The following is a 15,859-nucleotide window of genomic DNA, read 5'->3' as shown; positions in this document are numbered from 1 at the left end:
TTATATATGGTATATATATATATATATATATATATATATATACAAAAAATTTATTTAACCCTTGTAAACAAATAAAAATAAATAAAAAAATAACCTCGCTCATATACCATAGTATGTACGAGACACATCACCTAAACTCTCAATTTATCACCTACCATTTCACCACCCAAACCTTCTTTGGTAGCGCCGTCAGAACCACAATACGCAAAGGAACATTTGTTATGGAGAACGGTACATATTGATATCGTTTAGGTTAGAGAGAGTAGAACTATTAGATATGGCTTCAAGTAGAGAGAGCCGTCAAACCCTAACATTACTCTCTTCTGCCCATTCACTTCCCACTCTTCCTTTCGACCTCATACCATAAATACTTTGTAGGTTACCGGTGAAACTCCCCCTTCAACTCAGATGTGTCTGCAAGTCATGGAAATCTCTCATCTCCGATCCAAAATTTGCTAGGAAGCACCTTAGCATGTCAACCTTGCGACACCTCCACTTCGTAAGCTACGAAGAAAGCTCAATTCGCAAGTATGTTCTCAAGTCTTATCCACTCCTCTCTGTCTTAACGAACATAAACACTAACTTCACACGGTTTGAGTATTTTGCAAACAATGTTGATGGAGATTACTTCATTAACTCTTGTGATGGAATCCTTTGTATTGGAGGCGGTTATAAAGGCTTAGTTATATTGTGGAACCCTTCCATAAGAAAATGTAAAGAGTTGCCTCTTCTTGAGAAGCCAAAAGTATCTTCTGAAATTATAAATATGTTTGGCTTCGGCTATGATTATTCTACGGATAATTATAAGGTGATTGTCGTTCTAGACTACCGTATTCGTGTTAGGACAAGTGGTGATATTTGGGTTCGCAAATCTGAAGTAAAAGTTCATACTCTAGGTTCTAATATTTGGAGAAACATCCATGAGTTTCCTTTTGGTGGTTTCCCTGTTGGAGGATCAGGAAAATTTGTTAGTGGCACCGTCAATTGGTTTGCAGTGGCCTCCAAAAAATTGTACCCGGTATGTAACCGCTTTATTGTTTCTTTTGATTTGGCAAAAGATGTTGGATTAATTATTTAATTAATCAATTATGGATCGACAATAATCAATTATTATAAGTTGATGTCATAATATAAATTATGGTCTATTGTGTTAAGCACTAATTATATGATGAATTTGAGTGATTGGACTTTTGTTACTAAATGGACCGTGATGGGTTGGACCATTTAGATAAGCCCAATGAGAGGTCCCTGCCCTCAGCCGTTTAGCTATTTAAACGTCATCCCATTAGACGGTTAATTATTCTGAAGATTGGTGAGAAAACCTAGAGCTAGACGGAATGAGGGTAGTTACCCTCTCATAGTTGTCGGCGTTGTCTACGGTTATCCTTCATCAACCTAATTCAAAGGTACACAATCTCTTGTTCTTTTTGTTATTGATGATATGCTATAATTTGTATCTAGTGATCTATGGTTAAACACTAAAACTTTCATCAATTGGTATCAGAGCCAACTAGATACATGTTATGGCTAATCTTTAAATAAATTATAATACGATTGTTATGTTTTGTATCACGATCACAATTTTGCATTACGTGATTGAATACTATATACTGCAAATCCTATTAAATCAAAGAATCACATTTTGTTGAATAGCATGAACCTTAATTCTTGTATGCTAGCATTCTTCATGTTTATAAATCATGGATTTGATATTCTCTACAGTTATATTAATTGTGTTTACCCTTGATCGGTAATTTTGCTATGAATGGTATATTGCTGTGTGATCTGTACGATCTCAAAAAAAAAAATTATTTTGAATCATTATGATGCGTTACTGAATCCACCAGAAACCATGTTTTTTCCTTCTTCGGGGTTCGGTTAACAGCCCAATTTTGGTCTATGATCTCCCTTAATAGATTAATGACTCTTCAAATTTAATGAGGGCTTCACTTAATTGATCAATTCAGAACCAAACTTGATTTTGTGATGAACCCTAATTCTTCACATCCGTTGATTAAGAGATAATCCCCAAAATTGATATATGGCTTCCCTTTGTCTCTCAATCGTGATTTCAACCCCACTTGAATCATCGAATTTCGTCCACTAATGAGTGATATCCAATCGGATCAATCGTGGGTCGTTTCGACCCGTTTTTGGCCATCCGGGCGGAGAAGAAGTTACCCGGCGCGTGCAATACACGCACATATAAAATTCCAATTTTGTTGAAAGCCCTCACGTGTCATCTGCTTTGGGGTGCGTGAGATGTTTAGAAAATACCAATTTTTTATCATGTTAATTGCCAAATTATAGTTATTTATTATTCTATACTGTTTGGTAAAGTTTTTTTTGGAATTTTATTTTGATGCAAGTAGATCAAGATTAATGTGTTGAGGAATTTTATACCCTCAAATTAATTAGTAAATATTATATTATTTTGGGATAAAAATATAATTTTTTTCTTCCACCCAAAATATTCGTAAGGAGATTTGATTTATTTTGTACTCATAAAAATTGGGATTTAAATTAGTTTATGAGATGTCTAAATAATTGATGTATACTAATATGAGAATCATATGTTCTTTTAAATCATGCATTCTTTAGATTTGAGTCTAAAATATAACACTTATGTAAATTATTCTTTTTAAGTGTTAGTATTGTGAAGAATCTTTAGACTCAGTCTTATATTCTTGTCTCAAATATCTTGTATAAACTAATATATTTTTGAGAATTGTTGATATTGTATTTTTTGATGCATGGATTTCAAAATTTTGTCAAATCTTGAAAAGATCATATATAGATTAAATTGAGAATAATTTATTTCAAATCATGTATTCTCAATATTTGAGCTTAAACTGTTTTTGAAAATTCTCTCTTATATTTACTATTGTAATTTATAGAAGGCTCAATTTTGTTAATTTTAATGCCAAGTTTAATTAATTTATATTTTACGATTTTAAATATTCTTGGCATTATAAATATTCTAATGTAAGATATTCTTGAATTCATATTGTCTTAGCATAAAGATCCAAAGTTCACTAATTGATCATTCTTTTGGCGACATATTTAAACTAAGACACTTGTCTTTGATTCTTGTCACAAATTGTTTTGAAGGGTCCTCATAATATTTTGTTTTCAAAATGAGTATAGTGAGTTGTATATATATGTCATTTATATTAATTGAATCTAAAATTGGCATATTTCTCTTTAATATACACTATGCTTTCTACTATACTCTCTAATCTAGACCCGTAGTTTATTACTCTAAATTTTGTGACAAACACCATTAACTATATAATTATGTGTCTTGTCGCAATTAAATGTTTGGATCACAATAATATTAAACTATATATATAGTGAATAATGCATTGTTGCATTTTTTATGCTAAAATTCTAATTATGAATTAAAATTTGTACGTCTCTTTGTTGTTTATCTGTTAATTATTATCAAAACAACTTATTAAGAATTGAGGCAATTTTTGAAATATGTATATGTATCATCCTTACATCTGAATTCTTATATAAATCATATTGATTTATAATTAGAGTCTCACATATGCTTATTTATAATTGCTTATTCTCTATTGATGAATATTTTTGAGATGACTATATTATAAGATATTCTCGTTAAGTCATCAAAATTCAGTGGCTCTAAGTATAAGGATGAATGTCACACTCTGCGAGGTAAGTTGTTATTTAATTATTTTATCCTCTTGTGACTTATTGCTTATTATTGCACATATGAAGAAATTTAGTTCTTCTTCTCTTTTGTTGTGCAATTATGATATCCTATATAGAAGTGAAATCCTTTTTCAGAATATTCTAAACAGAACTCTGTTGTTATATACTATTTTCTTACTATAATGCTCCATTTTGTATTTGTGTTTTTTCTAATTTATAGTGGGAGTATTGAAAAATTTTATTCTAAGAGTTCTTTTCTGGATAAATTAGAAAACTATTTGACACACTTCTATTCCAAATAACAACTTTTGTTATTATACTACTTCATATAAAAGAAATTCTAAAGTCATATTTATGATGTGCTAATTTAAAATATTGTTAAGCACATTTTTCTATCATTTGAATATGACCGAAGTTGAGTAAATTTAAGTATAATTGTTTATGCATGATATTATTGTATCATATTCTCTTAAGTATAAACATTATTTATTTGTATAATTGTAATCTCACCTATCGTGGGTACAATTATGCAAATTTTGTTAAATAGATTAGCATTATATTGGTAACAGTCATACCCTATCGGTGTGTTGTTATTAATATAATTGTTATTATTCAATGTACCTAAAACGTTTATACTTATGTCAATTATAATACTCTATCAATGTTTAAATTTTGTAAGACATAAGAATGGTACATTGTGATGATATAGTTCTTACTTATTATCGTTAAGATCCTTGAATGAGATTAATATAAGTAAGTTACATAGTTAAAAGACATGTAGAAAATTGTATAAATTTTGCAATCCAATATTATTATATTTTGAATTAAATTTCTACCTAACTGTGATCTTATATATATATATATATATATATATATATATATATATATATATATATATATATATATATATATATATATATATAAATATTTTGGATTGCTAATATCCCTTCGTTATGTGAGTGACGGACATACCCTATCGGTGTGACGTTACTTAACATATCATTTTGTGATAGAGAAATAGTTGAATATTTTATTTAAAATATCTTTCAAACTTTTTAATTCAACTATCATTGTATATTCTCTATCAAGTGGGAGAATTATTGCTATGTATTGTGTAACGTGATGGACATACCCTATCGGTATGACATTACTTAACATAATCATCCTTTTGTGGGTAAGATAGTTTAACTATCATTCTCCACCAAGTGGAGAAAATATCATTCTTCAACAAGTGAGAAAAATTCTACATGTCAACTAACTATATCTCATAAACAAATATATTTATTTGTTTTCATATTTTTAGATATGAAATTTTTGTAGAGACTTATATTGAGGATATTAGTTATGCTATTGCTATTCTTTAATACTTATGGAAGCTTATGACTATTTTCTCTTATATCCTCAATAATAATAAAATATAAGTCTTGTGTATTTCCGCTGCTTGTAACCTAATTGTTTCTCAAATTTGTGTAAGTATAATTGTAGCATTTGAGTTTTGAGTGAGTTATTAAAATTGTGAACAGTCTTATATCCTATTTTTAGAGACTCATCTCACTCATATGATGATAATTTTTTTATATAATCATCATACTCTGTCATATAACGGTTACTATGTTTATAAAATTCTGTGGAATTTTAATTGTGAAAAGGAGATCTTGTGTTATAAAATTCTTAAATGAAAATTTACGTTCTCCTTAATTGTAAATGCAGAATATGTGGTTAACTACGAAACCCAATTCTTGATAATATCTGCCATTGATAAAATATGTATTTATGGGGTTTCATATTATCTTTGAGTTACCACTTGTGTTAATAATTCTGCTATGCTCATGTGCAAAATATGTGGTTGAGTTCATGAAACTCTATTGGCTAAAATTATATAACCACTTATGTTGATAATCTTGCACTAGTAATTGAGTATCCCACTGTTGAATATTACATTATTATAATATTTTGTATCAGTGATCACTAATGAGAATCCCACTTACTCTTGTTTATATATATGTGGGATCAGTGGGAGTGTGTACACAATATTATATATTATGAGCTCAAATGAGAATTCTCACTCTTGTTTATATATATATGTATGTATGTGAGATCAAGAGAAATGTGTACACAATATTATTGTCGTTATCGCCATATACTCTTGTGCACACTATAAAATATGGCATAGCTTAAGAGACTTTAAACTTTAGTCTCATTCTATTATATTGAGATATATGTTAAAATTCTATCGATCTCAATGAGCATCATAATTGGATGCTTAAGTCAATTTTGTTGGAATATGCACAGTAACTTCTTGGCATGCAAATATACATTGTGCTTCTGTTTTGCCAACATTCTACATTTTTGAGGTCATAAATAGTAAGTACAATGTATAATATCAATACTCCTGTCGAGTATGATATTGTGTTCATGTGGTACTTATAATTTGAGATAATCATAAATGTTCTTTTGTTATTGACATTCTAGTGGCCACATTAATCCACATTTTTTTCTTTAAACTACGTGTCTATGTTAATCCAATTTGGGGATTATTGAATTTCCTATTTTGCTTTTATGGATTTTCATAGTCACATTTTTTTTTTATAAAACTTGGATTAATTGAATGTCATAGAACATTTATCGACTTTGACTAAATGTAATTACTATCTCTTTATAGGCTATCCCTATAAGTAATTACTACTCTTATACCTATGTGGATATATGACTTTTATGGAATTGAAAACTCATTGGCAGAACCACTAACCACATACTTATATATGAGTATTGTAACTCATAATGATTTGATTAAGTCTATGTTATTTTGGGTTAGTAGGAGTTTGTTATAGCATTTTTAAAATGCTTGGGCTATTCTTTAGTGACATATTCTTTTTAATTCAAACGTGTCACTATAGATTCATCATTTGTTAGAAAAGTGAGTCTTTGATCTGTATGATTTGTTTTCCCTATCGGATTCAATTTCTGCAGCATTAAAGCTTACTTCTCTTTTGAATGATTAGTGCTTTGACCATACATGTAATTTTAAATTTTTAAATTCTTTATGACAAGTGAATTTTTTTATTTTTTCAGTAATTGAGTATTGTCATCCAAGTGGGAGATTGTTGGATTAATTATTTAATTAATCAATTATGGATCAACAATAATCAATTATTATAAGTTGATGTCATAATATAAATTATGGTCTATTGTGTTAAGCACTAATTATATGATGAATTTGAGTGATTGGACTTTTGTTACTAAATGGACCGTGATGGGTTGGACCATTTAGATAAGCCCAATGAGAGGTCCCTGCCCTCAGCCGTTTAGCTATTTAAACGTCATCCCATTAGACGGTTAATTATTCTGAAGATTGGTGAGAAAACCTAGAGCTAGACGGAATGAGGGTAGTTACCCTCTCATAGTTGTCGGTGTTGTCTACGGTTATCCTTCATCAACCTAATTCAAAGGTACACAACCTCTTGTTCTTTTTGTTATTGATGATATGCTATAATTTGTATCTAGTGATCTATGGTTAAACACTAAAACTTTCATCAAAAGAGTCTTATCAAAAGCTTTCCCCTCCTAGATATGGAGGGGTAGATGTATGTAACATGCTTACCTTGGGTGTTTTGAGAGATTGCTTGTGCTTGACCTGTGGCGATGATGTTTGGCTTATGAAAGAATATGGAAAAAAAGAGTCCTGGACTAGATTGTTTACTGTTCCTTACAAGCGAGATCCTAGTAGAACTCATGTCTACGCCAAAGCAATATATGCTTTTAAGGATGATCAAGTGCTGTTAAACATTTTAGGAGATTTGATTCTTTATTATTTCAAAAACGGTACTCTTAAGTCTACTAATTTGACAAACATTCCAGAAGTCTGCATTGAGAGTTTAATATGGCCTTGTTCTTGATGCTAGGATGTAGATGTGGTGTTATGTCACTTGAGTATGAGATTCAACTGATACATATATGTTAGTTTTTGTTTATGTTATTTTTTTATTTTTCGAATTTATCTTTGTCACAGCCTAGCATCACCGCCGCCCTCACTTTTATCTGATGATTTGCTTTCTACCCAGCCATTACCTACTCTTCCGCTGGACGTTGTCGAAGAAATCCTGTGTAGACTACCCGTGAAACTCCTCCTTCAACTTCGATGTGTCCCACCTCCTTCAGTTTCTTCCGAAGATGAAATTTCACTCTTCAACAACATGTTCTCCGTTGTACCCCTAGCATCACCACCGCCCTCACTTTCATCTGATGATTTGCTTTGCACCCAGCCATTACCCACTCTTCCACTGGATGTTGTCGAAGAAATCCTGTGTAGACTACCTGTGAAGCTCCTCCTTCAACTTCGATGTGTCTGTAAGTCGTGGAATTCTCTAATCTCTCGTCCTAAATTTATGAAGAAGCACCTTCGTCTATCAACCACACGTTGCATTCACTTTTTAAGCTACTCTTATCCCTTATGCAAGATCGTTCTCACTTCTTACCCACTTGACTCCCTTTTCACCAAAGACGGAACCACCAATGTCACCCAGCTCGAGTTTCCTCCATACAATTGTGACGGACATTATTTGGATCACATTGTTGGCTCTTGTAATGGCATTCTTTGTCTTGCCCAATATTCTGCTGGTTTATGCGTATTGTGTAACCCTTCCCTTGGAAAATTCAAGGAATTGCCCTCTTTTCAAAAGCCAGAAGCAACAAGCTATGTAAGCACAATTTATGGCTTTGGCTATGATCATGTTAATGATAATTACAAGGTTGTTGCTGTTTCGTATTACAATGCATCAGATAGTATTGTTAATTTTGTTGGCAAAACTGAGGTGAAGGTTTATACTTTGGGTACCAATTTTTGGAAGAACATTCAAGAGTTCCCCTTTGGTGGTGTCCCTGTTGAGTGTTCGGGAAAGTTCGTGAGTAGAACAGTTAATTGGTTGGCGTCTAAACATGAGTTTAGGGAAAGTCCATATGCTTTATTGTTTCTCTTGATTTAGAAAATGAGACTTATCAAGAGGTTCCGAAGCCGGATTATGGAGAGGTAGGTGATAATTTCTTGACCTTGGGTGTCTTAAGGGATTGCTTGTGTATGCTTTCTGGTCATGATGTTTGGTTTATGAAGGAATATGGAATTAAAGACTCTTGGACTAAATTGTATACTGTTTCTTACATGCGAGATCCTAATAAGTCATATAGATTGTACAAGGCAGTATATATTTTTGAGGATGATCAAGTGTTGCTTGAATCTATTGGAGTTTGGACATTCAAGTTGATTGTTTACGATTCAAGGATTAACACTTTTACGTTTCCTAAGTTTCTAAACAAGAGTGTTTATAATTCAAGGTATTGTGGCCCAGAAGTCTCCGCTGAGAGTTTAATATTGCCTTGGTCTTAATGTTAGTTTCTGTTATGCTGTTTATTTTGTACTTGTTCTAGTTGTATGTTGCATCATTGTTCATTGTTAACTAATGGTCATTGAAATCTGCAGAATTTTGATTTTAATTTATTTGTTTGTTAACAAAAAACAAAGAGGCACCAGTAAGAAACAACGGTATAGATAGTGAGTCAATCACACACAAAGAGGCACCGCTTCAGAGTCAAAATAAATAAAGGAGTCAATTAATTAATTTAATTTCTAGCATTTACTAGAATCAATTTTTCTGAACAAAAAGACAAACATACACTTAACTATTAAGTAAGTCAATGGACAGCTACTAATAAGACATAATTGAGATTTAATTAACAATTTATATGTCATTACACGATAAATAAACGAGAGAATTGGATTTCCACAAGTAAACAAATGTAAAGTCAACTAACCAAGTTGCTTAGGCTCGAGTGGCAAGGAGCTCATTACACGGGGAATACTGGGTTCGATTCCCAAGGGAAACAACGTTTGGCCAGTGCGCATGCCTCTACGCACGAGTCGGATTAATCGCCTGCCTTTGGTGGGTTGGAAACCACGGTATAGATAAACAACTAGAAACAACGGTATAGATAGTCAGTCAATCACACACAAAGAGGCACCGCTTCAGAGTCAAAATAAATAAAGGAGACAATTAATTAATTAATTTAATTTCTACCATTTATATTGAGCGGGTTCAACTCAAGTAGCAAAATTTTAGTGGAAATTCCCGCTCTTGTAGGAACCATTCAAAACGAACGACCCTTTTTTCCTCTCTTTTATAACAATAACGTCTCTTTTTGCTTCTTCCACTTCATTTTTCAGCTCTCCCTCTTTCTCAGCAGCAAAAATAAACTCTTCAATCAACAATGACTACAAAACGCATTCGTCAATCAACCAAACAATATGATGTTGTTTCAAAACCAAAGAAGGCCAAAAAATCTTCCAAACAAGATTTTGAAGTTGAAGAAGCCATTGTTTCACTTCTTCCTTCCAAACAGAAGAGAGTAACGAAAGGATCAGCCGGCAAAATCTGTTTTGTTGGAGAACCTATTCCTGCCGACGAAGCTCAATCCAAATGGCCTCACCGGTACTCGAATAAAGAGTGAGTATTGTTATTAGTATTTTATTTGTTTGATTATCTTATTATAAGAGTTAAACCTCACTGCTATACAATTGCGCTTTGTAGTGGTTTGATGAATAATGATTGCATAAAAGCCAAGTATCATTACCGAAAAGCAAAAGTTGATGGCATTATATATGAACTCAATGATAATGCTTATGTTCAGGTTTGTATTTTATTCAATTCGTCTTAGGTTCAAAAATTTGTAGTGATTTTAAGGTTTATTCATTTGATTTGGTGTTAGTTTTGATTTTACTGTCTTGATTTATTGAACATTGTTTGTTTAGGCTGAAAAAGGGAAAAAGGATTATATTGCTAGAATCGTTGAACTGTTTGTAACTGATGACCAACAACAGTTCTTTACTGCCCAGTGGTTTTACAGAGCACAAGACACGGTAATTCTTTTTTTATTATTATTATTTTATAACTGTCTCTGTTTTTTATTTGTTTCACTGTTTAATACTGTTGTTGATTTTGATGATTTGAATATGAATGTAGGTTTTACAGAATCATGGTCGCCTTGTTGATAAAAAGAGGGTTTTTATCTCTGATGTTAAAGATGAAAACCCTCTGGGTTCTATACTTAGGAAAGTAGAGATTGCAGAAGTTAAACCTGATGTAAGTGATTTGTGTTGTCCTTTTCTTTTGTGTAATTTTATAAATTTGCGTTGAAAGGATGTTAGTGTTTGAAAATTGATGAAACTTTGTACTATATAGGTTGATTTAGCTGCACAAAAGAAGAAGAATAAGAAGAAGATTCCTGCTTGTGAGCTATATTTTGATATGAAGTACACTGTGCCGTATCTAACATTCTCCAACACTTCTAATGGTATGAATTTTGTACTTGGTTTAAGATGTTTTTTTAATGTTTGTGCATGGAACTTTACTGTTTTTTTTTACATTGGCTGTTGTTTGTACAATTGATACAGAACCAGTAAGAATAGAAAGCAGTACCTCTACAATTTCCAGTGAATCTGGATCTAATGTCGCTGCCGCTGATAAATCAGAGTGGAGTTTATTGGATTTGTATGCCGGTTGTGGAGCTATGTCCACGGGACTTTGCTTTGGAGCTTCTAAATCTGGCATTAAACTTGTCACGGTATTGAGATTAATTTGTATTAAGTTTTTTGGTTTATTTTTAACTTTGCTTTTATAGAATTTCTTTTTTACAGATCTAATAATGTTGTTGTTTTTGACTTTGAAGAGGTGGGCAGTTGACATCAATAAGCATGCATGTGAAAGTTTGAAGCTTAATCATCCTCAAACACATGTATGTTTTGTTGTTATCTTGTAGTTTACGCTTGTCGTTGTAACTTTGTTCATAGTTCTTTATTCACATTCTTATTAATGTTTTTTTATTGCTACATAAAATGTGAAATTCAGGTGAGAAATGAAACTGCTGAAAACTTCTTAAGTTTGCTTAAAGAGTGGGCAAGGTTGTGCGAAGAGTTTGTATTGAATGGATCTGAAAGTTCAGATTCTGATATGAATGATGGTGAAGAAGCTGGTCAAGAAGCTAATGATGAAGTTGTGGATGATTCATCTGATTCTGAGGAGTTTGAGGTTGAAAAGCTACTTGCCGTCTGCTATGGCAATCCCAACAAAGCCAAAAAAAAGGTCAACAAAGACGAAAAACTAGGATTGTACTTTAAAGTAAGTTTGCTTAAACTTTCACATAACTTGGTTGATTTTCATAATTAAATCAATTATAAGGACTGTTGCAATTTGTGTTGTCAACATATTATAGCCTCTACTTAATTAAATCTCTTGAGAGGACTAAAAATTTACTTTATTTAGAAGTGTCTTCATTGCTTATTTTTTTTGCTGCACAAACATACGGATCCTAGCCTAATATATCTTAGATTCTAGTTTATTTCTTAAAATGTGCATAGATATCTTCTTGCACTAGGTTTCCATTTTAGAACACGACTTTTCTTATAACTTTAACTTGTGGGTTTGTTACATACCTAGTGCGTTGGATAATTTACTTTCTCTTATAACTATATCTATGATCCTAGTTTGTTTATGAAAATGTGCATAGATACATCTCGTACATGGTTTATATTTTAAACACAACGTTTCTTGTAGTTTTAACTTATGTATTGACACTTTAGTTAGCGGTCATTACTTTTTTTTTTTTTTAATAAATTTTTAATCCTTCAGGTGCAGTGGAAGGGTTACGATTCCAGTTACGATACATGGGAGCCAATTGAAGGCTTGAGGTAATCTCCAGATTTCAAAATATGTATTCTTATTAATGATGTCCTTACCTTTGCATCACTAAACTAATGTGTTACATAGTGCTTATTGCTAAGTCTATGCAAGATTCTAACTGTGATTGTATTTATAATGGTAACAGTGATTGTAAGGATGCCTTGAGAGATTTTGTTACAACAGGATATAAAGATAAGATATTGCCTCTTCCTGTGAGTCTCACCACTCCTTGTTATTGGATTGCACTCAACCTCTTCTTTCACCTTTAATGACTTATCAACTGGTTTTGTACTACTTTATTTTTGTCCAGGGTCAAGCTGATGTTATTTGTGGTGGACCACCTTGTCAAGGTGTTTCTGGTTTTAATCGCTTCAGGAACAAAAACGCACCCCTTCAGGATGTTAAAAATATGCAATTAATGGTCTATATGAATATCATTGATTTCTTGAAGCCGAGATACGTACTCATGGAGAATGTGGTTGACATTTTGAAATTTGTTGGTGGGTTTTTGGGACGTTATGCTTTAGGCCGTCTTGTAGCCATGAATTATCAAGCTAGAATGGGAATGATGGCTGCAGGGTCTTATGGCCTTCCCCAATTTCGGATGCGCGTTTTTCTTTGGGGAGCTCTTCCCACTGAAGTAAGCCTATTGTTTGTACTACAATATAATTATTCTGGTGTAATATTTTAGTTCATCTTTTAAGTCTTTCAAATGCAAGGCTAATGATTCATCTACTGTTTTGTTTGTAGAAATTGCCTGCATTTCCATTACCAACTCATGAGGTTGAATCAAGATCTGTCATTCCAATTGGTTTCCAAGTAAGGAACTAATAGGCTTAAGGATGTTTGTGCCATTTTCTTTGATAAGGAATACATTTTGTGATTGTAAAGTTTTAATCCATGGGTTCTCGCTATTGTCATAATGCAGGATATTACAGTTGCTTATGCCACAAATGAAAAGTGCCAGCTGGCTGAAGCACTTTATCTTAAGGATGCAATAGATGATCTCCCTCCAGTATGTTCATTTTGCTCACAAATACATTACAAATATAGTTTGTTTGATTCTTATAAAATTTTGATGCCATTTCTTTCGTTGTTTTTTATTTTTTATCAAACAGATTAAAAATGACGAGAGCCAGGATGAAAGGTGCTACGGGGATGCTCCTCGGTCAGAATTTCAGAAATATATCCGCTTAAAGAGAAGCGGTATGATTTGTATTTATTTTTTTAATTTTGAAGTATATCATGGTTGTCTGCAATATGAAAGCACACCAAGTGGATTAACATGCATTAACATTTACTGGGCTTGATCTTACTTTTTCCGCTTTCTAGAGATGGTGAATTATTCAGCTGACTATGAAAGCACACCAAGTGGAATGCTATGTGATCACTTCCCATTGAAATTAAATAAAGATGATTATGAGAGAGCCTGCCACATTCCACACAAGAAGGTTCCATATCTTAGAATTGACATCATGTCTACTATTTTATTTTTTGTTACTCCATGTGTATTTTAATTGTGCCTACTTGCCTTTATAGGGGTCTAACTTCAGGGACTTAAAAGGTGTGATTGTGAAGGGGAATAAAGTGGAATGGGACCCCAATGTTGAAAGACAGTGGCTAAAATCTGGGAAGCCTTTGGTATTACTCTTGTGTTGTCTTAGGGACATGTTTATTTTCAAGCTAGTTCTTTGTTGATCACAAACATTTTTTTTTTGAATAGGTTCCAGATTATGCCATGTCATTTGTTAAAGGGACTTCCTCTAAGTATGTATATATGCACACTGTCTATTTTCGATCATCATATTTTCTGTTTATTTCCTTTATATTGAATTTTCTTATGTATCTTATAAAATTACTAGGCCGTTTGGTCGACTTTGGTGGGACGAAATTGTCTCTACTGTTGTAACGAGAGCAGAACCTCATAATCAGGTTATTATTGAAGTTGTTTATATTATATTTTGTTTGTTAAACTAATGCCACTTATGTGATTTTCCCTTTGTGAAATCTCTTTAAAAATGTTGCATTTGAGAATTGCTATTTGCTATCTTCCTTGGGATGATCATTTTAACATTTTTCAATTAAAACATATCTGGCAATGTAAATTGTTAGGACTTGTGTAAGTGGCAGTATATTTCTAGATTGTTCTCTTTTTCATGTGTGGTTATGCATTTTCTCAAACTCTGGTCTAATTCTGTTTCCAGGTTCTTCTCCACCCGGAACAAGACAGAGTTCTTAGCATTCGAGAAAATGCTAGGCTGCAGGGATTTCCAGACTGCTATAAACTTTGCGGCCCTACCAAAGCAAGGTATGTACTATAGGCCAAAATTAATTATGAAAACAAAATTTTGCAGTAAATAACCTTTTGTGGAAGTGTATCAGTATTATTTTAATATTTTTTATATGATAACATGCATACATCGATTATGATGTTTCAAGACACAAAGATGATTGACTGTTTGGTTTTCCCTTCCAGATTGATAGCTTGGAATCTCTCCATTTCAATTCATTAACCAAAAACACACTAACCTATTTTAACCTTAACTTCCTTATATATTACAAACATACAAATACATTAATTTACATTACATGATTGCACAATAACTGTTCAGTAACTGTCCTAAGGGTTCATACCTGTTTAGGTCTCTTGACGTAAAATTTCTTAGTTAGTAGCTAGTGGTGTAAATGTAGTTATAGTTTGAGTTAACATTCTCTATAACCTACATTATGTATAATAGGATACTCAGTGGTTCTAATTTCAATGCAGGTATACTCAAGTTGGAAATGCAGTTGCTGTTCCCGTAGCCCTTGCCCTTGGATACACATTAGGTTTGGCTATTCTAGGACTTTCTGATGACAAGCCTTTGACAACTATCCCATTTAAGTACCCAAGTTGTCTTGCCCCTTCTTTAGATACAGTTGATGATGATGATTCAAGTTGAGCTTGTCCTCTCTCATAAAGTCATGTCTTGCCCCTTTTTTTATATTTCACCATGGAATTGTATGATTGAATGTTTGTACAATTGATGACATTATTTATAGTGATCTATGATTCACACTTTGGTGATGATTTTGGAATTTTCAACTAATTTTTGTTAAGTGTGAATGTTTTAACAACTGTGATTGAGTTACTCTTGAATTTAATTGAAGTTATATTTACATTAATTTTTATTCATATCATATGTTATCATCAACTCCCTTTCTATGTTTCTTGTTAAATTGGAAGTTTTAAGGATGGCTTTCCTTCAAAAAAAAAAAAAAAAAGGATGGCTTAGTAAAATGGAACCCAAACTCATACTTTTAACCTCAGGCCTCACCTTTGTATGACGTCTTCATATGCTAAAATTAGGAAACGATTGCATAACATTGTAGCTTTATGTGCATTAAATCACAAGTTTCACTAAAGTGGTGTTTATCTTTAAATGAACGGATTCAAAAGTAAACCGGTTTGATGT

General features: G+C 32.4%; 1 protein-coding gene and 2 pseudogenes across 1 annotated transcript; all 3 read left to right on the top strand.

The window, feature by feature from the left end:
* The first annotated feature begins 277 nt into the window (after positions 1-277).
* LOC146935019 (F-box/kelch-repeat protein At3g23880-like) lies at positions 278-7,574 on the top strand (annotated as a pseudogene).
* Positions 7,575-7,692: 118 nt separating this feature from the next.
* LOC146935018 (F-box/kelch-repeat protein At3g23880-like) lies at positions 7,693-9,165 on the top strand (annotated as a pseudogene).
* A 613-nt stretch (positions 9,166-9,778) lies between these two features.
* LOC146935017 (putative DNA (cytosine-5)-methyltransferase CMT1) lies at positions 9,779-15,566 on the top strand. Its single transcript, XM_085750220.1, has 20 exons — positions 9,779-10,172; positions 10,257-10,356; positions 10,478-10,585; positions 10,689-10,808; positions 10,908-11,019; positions 11,120-11,289; positions 11,395-11,460; positions 11,574-11,843; positions 12,354-12,412; positions 12,550-12,616; positions 12,715-13,044; positions 13,155-13,223; positions 13,333-13,419; positions 13,523-13,610; positions 13,737-13,855; positions 13,944-14,045; positions 14,128-14,171; positions 14,267-14,336; positions 14,609-14,712; positions 15,172-15,566. Exons 1-20 carry the CDS (start codon positions 9,937-9,939, stop codon positions 15,344-15,346), a joined length of 2,496 nt encoding a protein of 831 aa, XP_085606346.1. The 5' UTR covers positions 9,779-9,936; the 3' UTR covers positions 15,347-15,566.
* The last annotated feature ends 293 nt before the right edge of the window (positions 15,567-15,859 follow it).

The sequence above is a fragment of the Medicago sativa genome, chromosome 3, assembly GCF_051527215.1.
Source record: "Medicago sativa cultivar Bolivia chromosome 3, Bolivia_mono, whole genome shotgun sequence".
NCBI lineage: Eukaryota > Viridiplantae > Streptophyta > Magnoliopsida > Fabales > Fabaceae > Medicago > Medicago sativa.
Note: the sequence above shows the minus strand (reverse complement) of the source record. Positions and strands in the feature narration are given on the sequence as shown.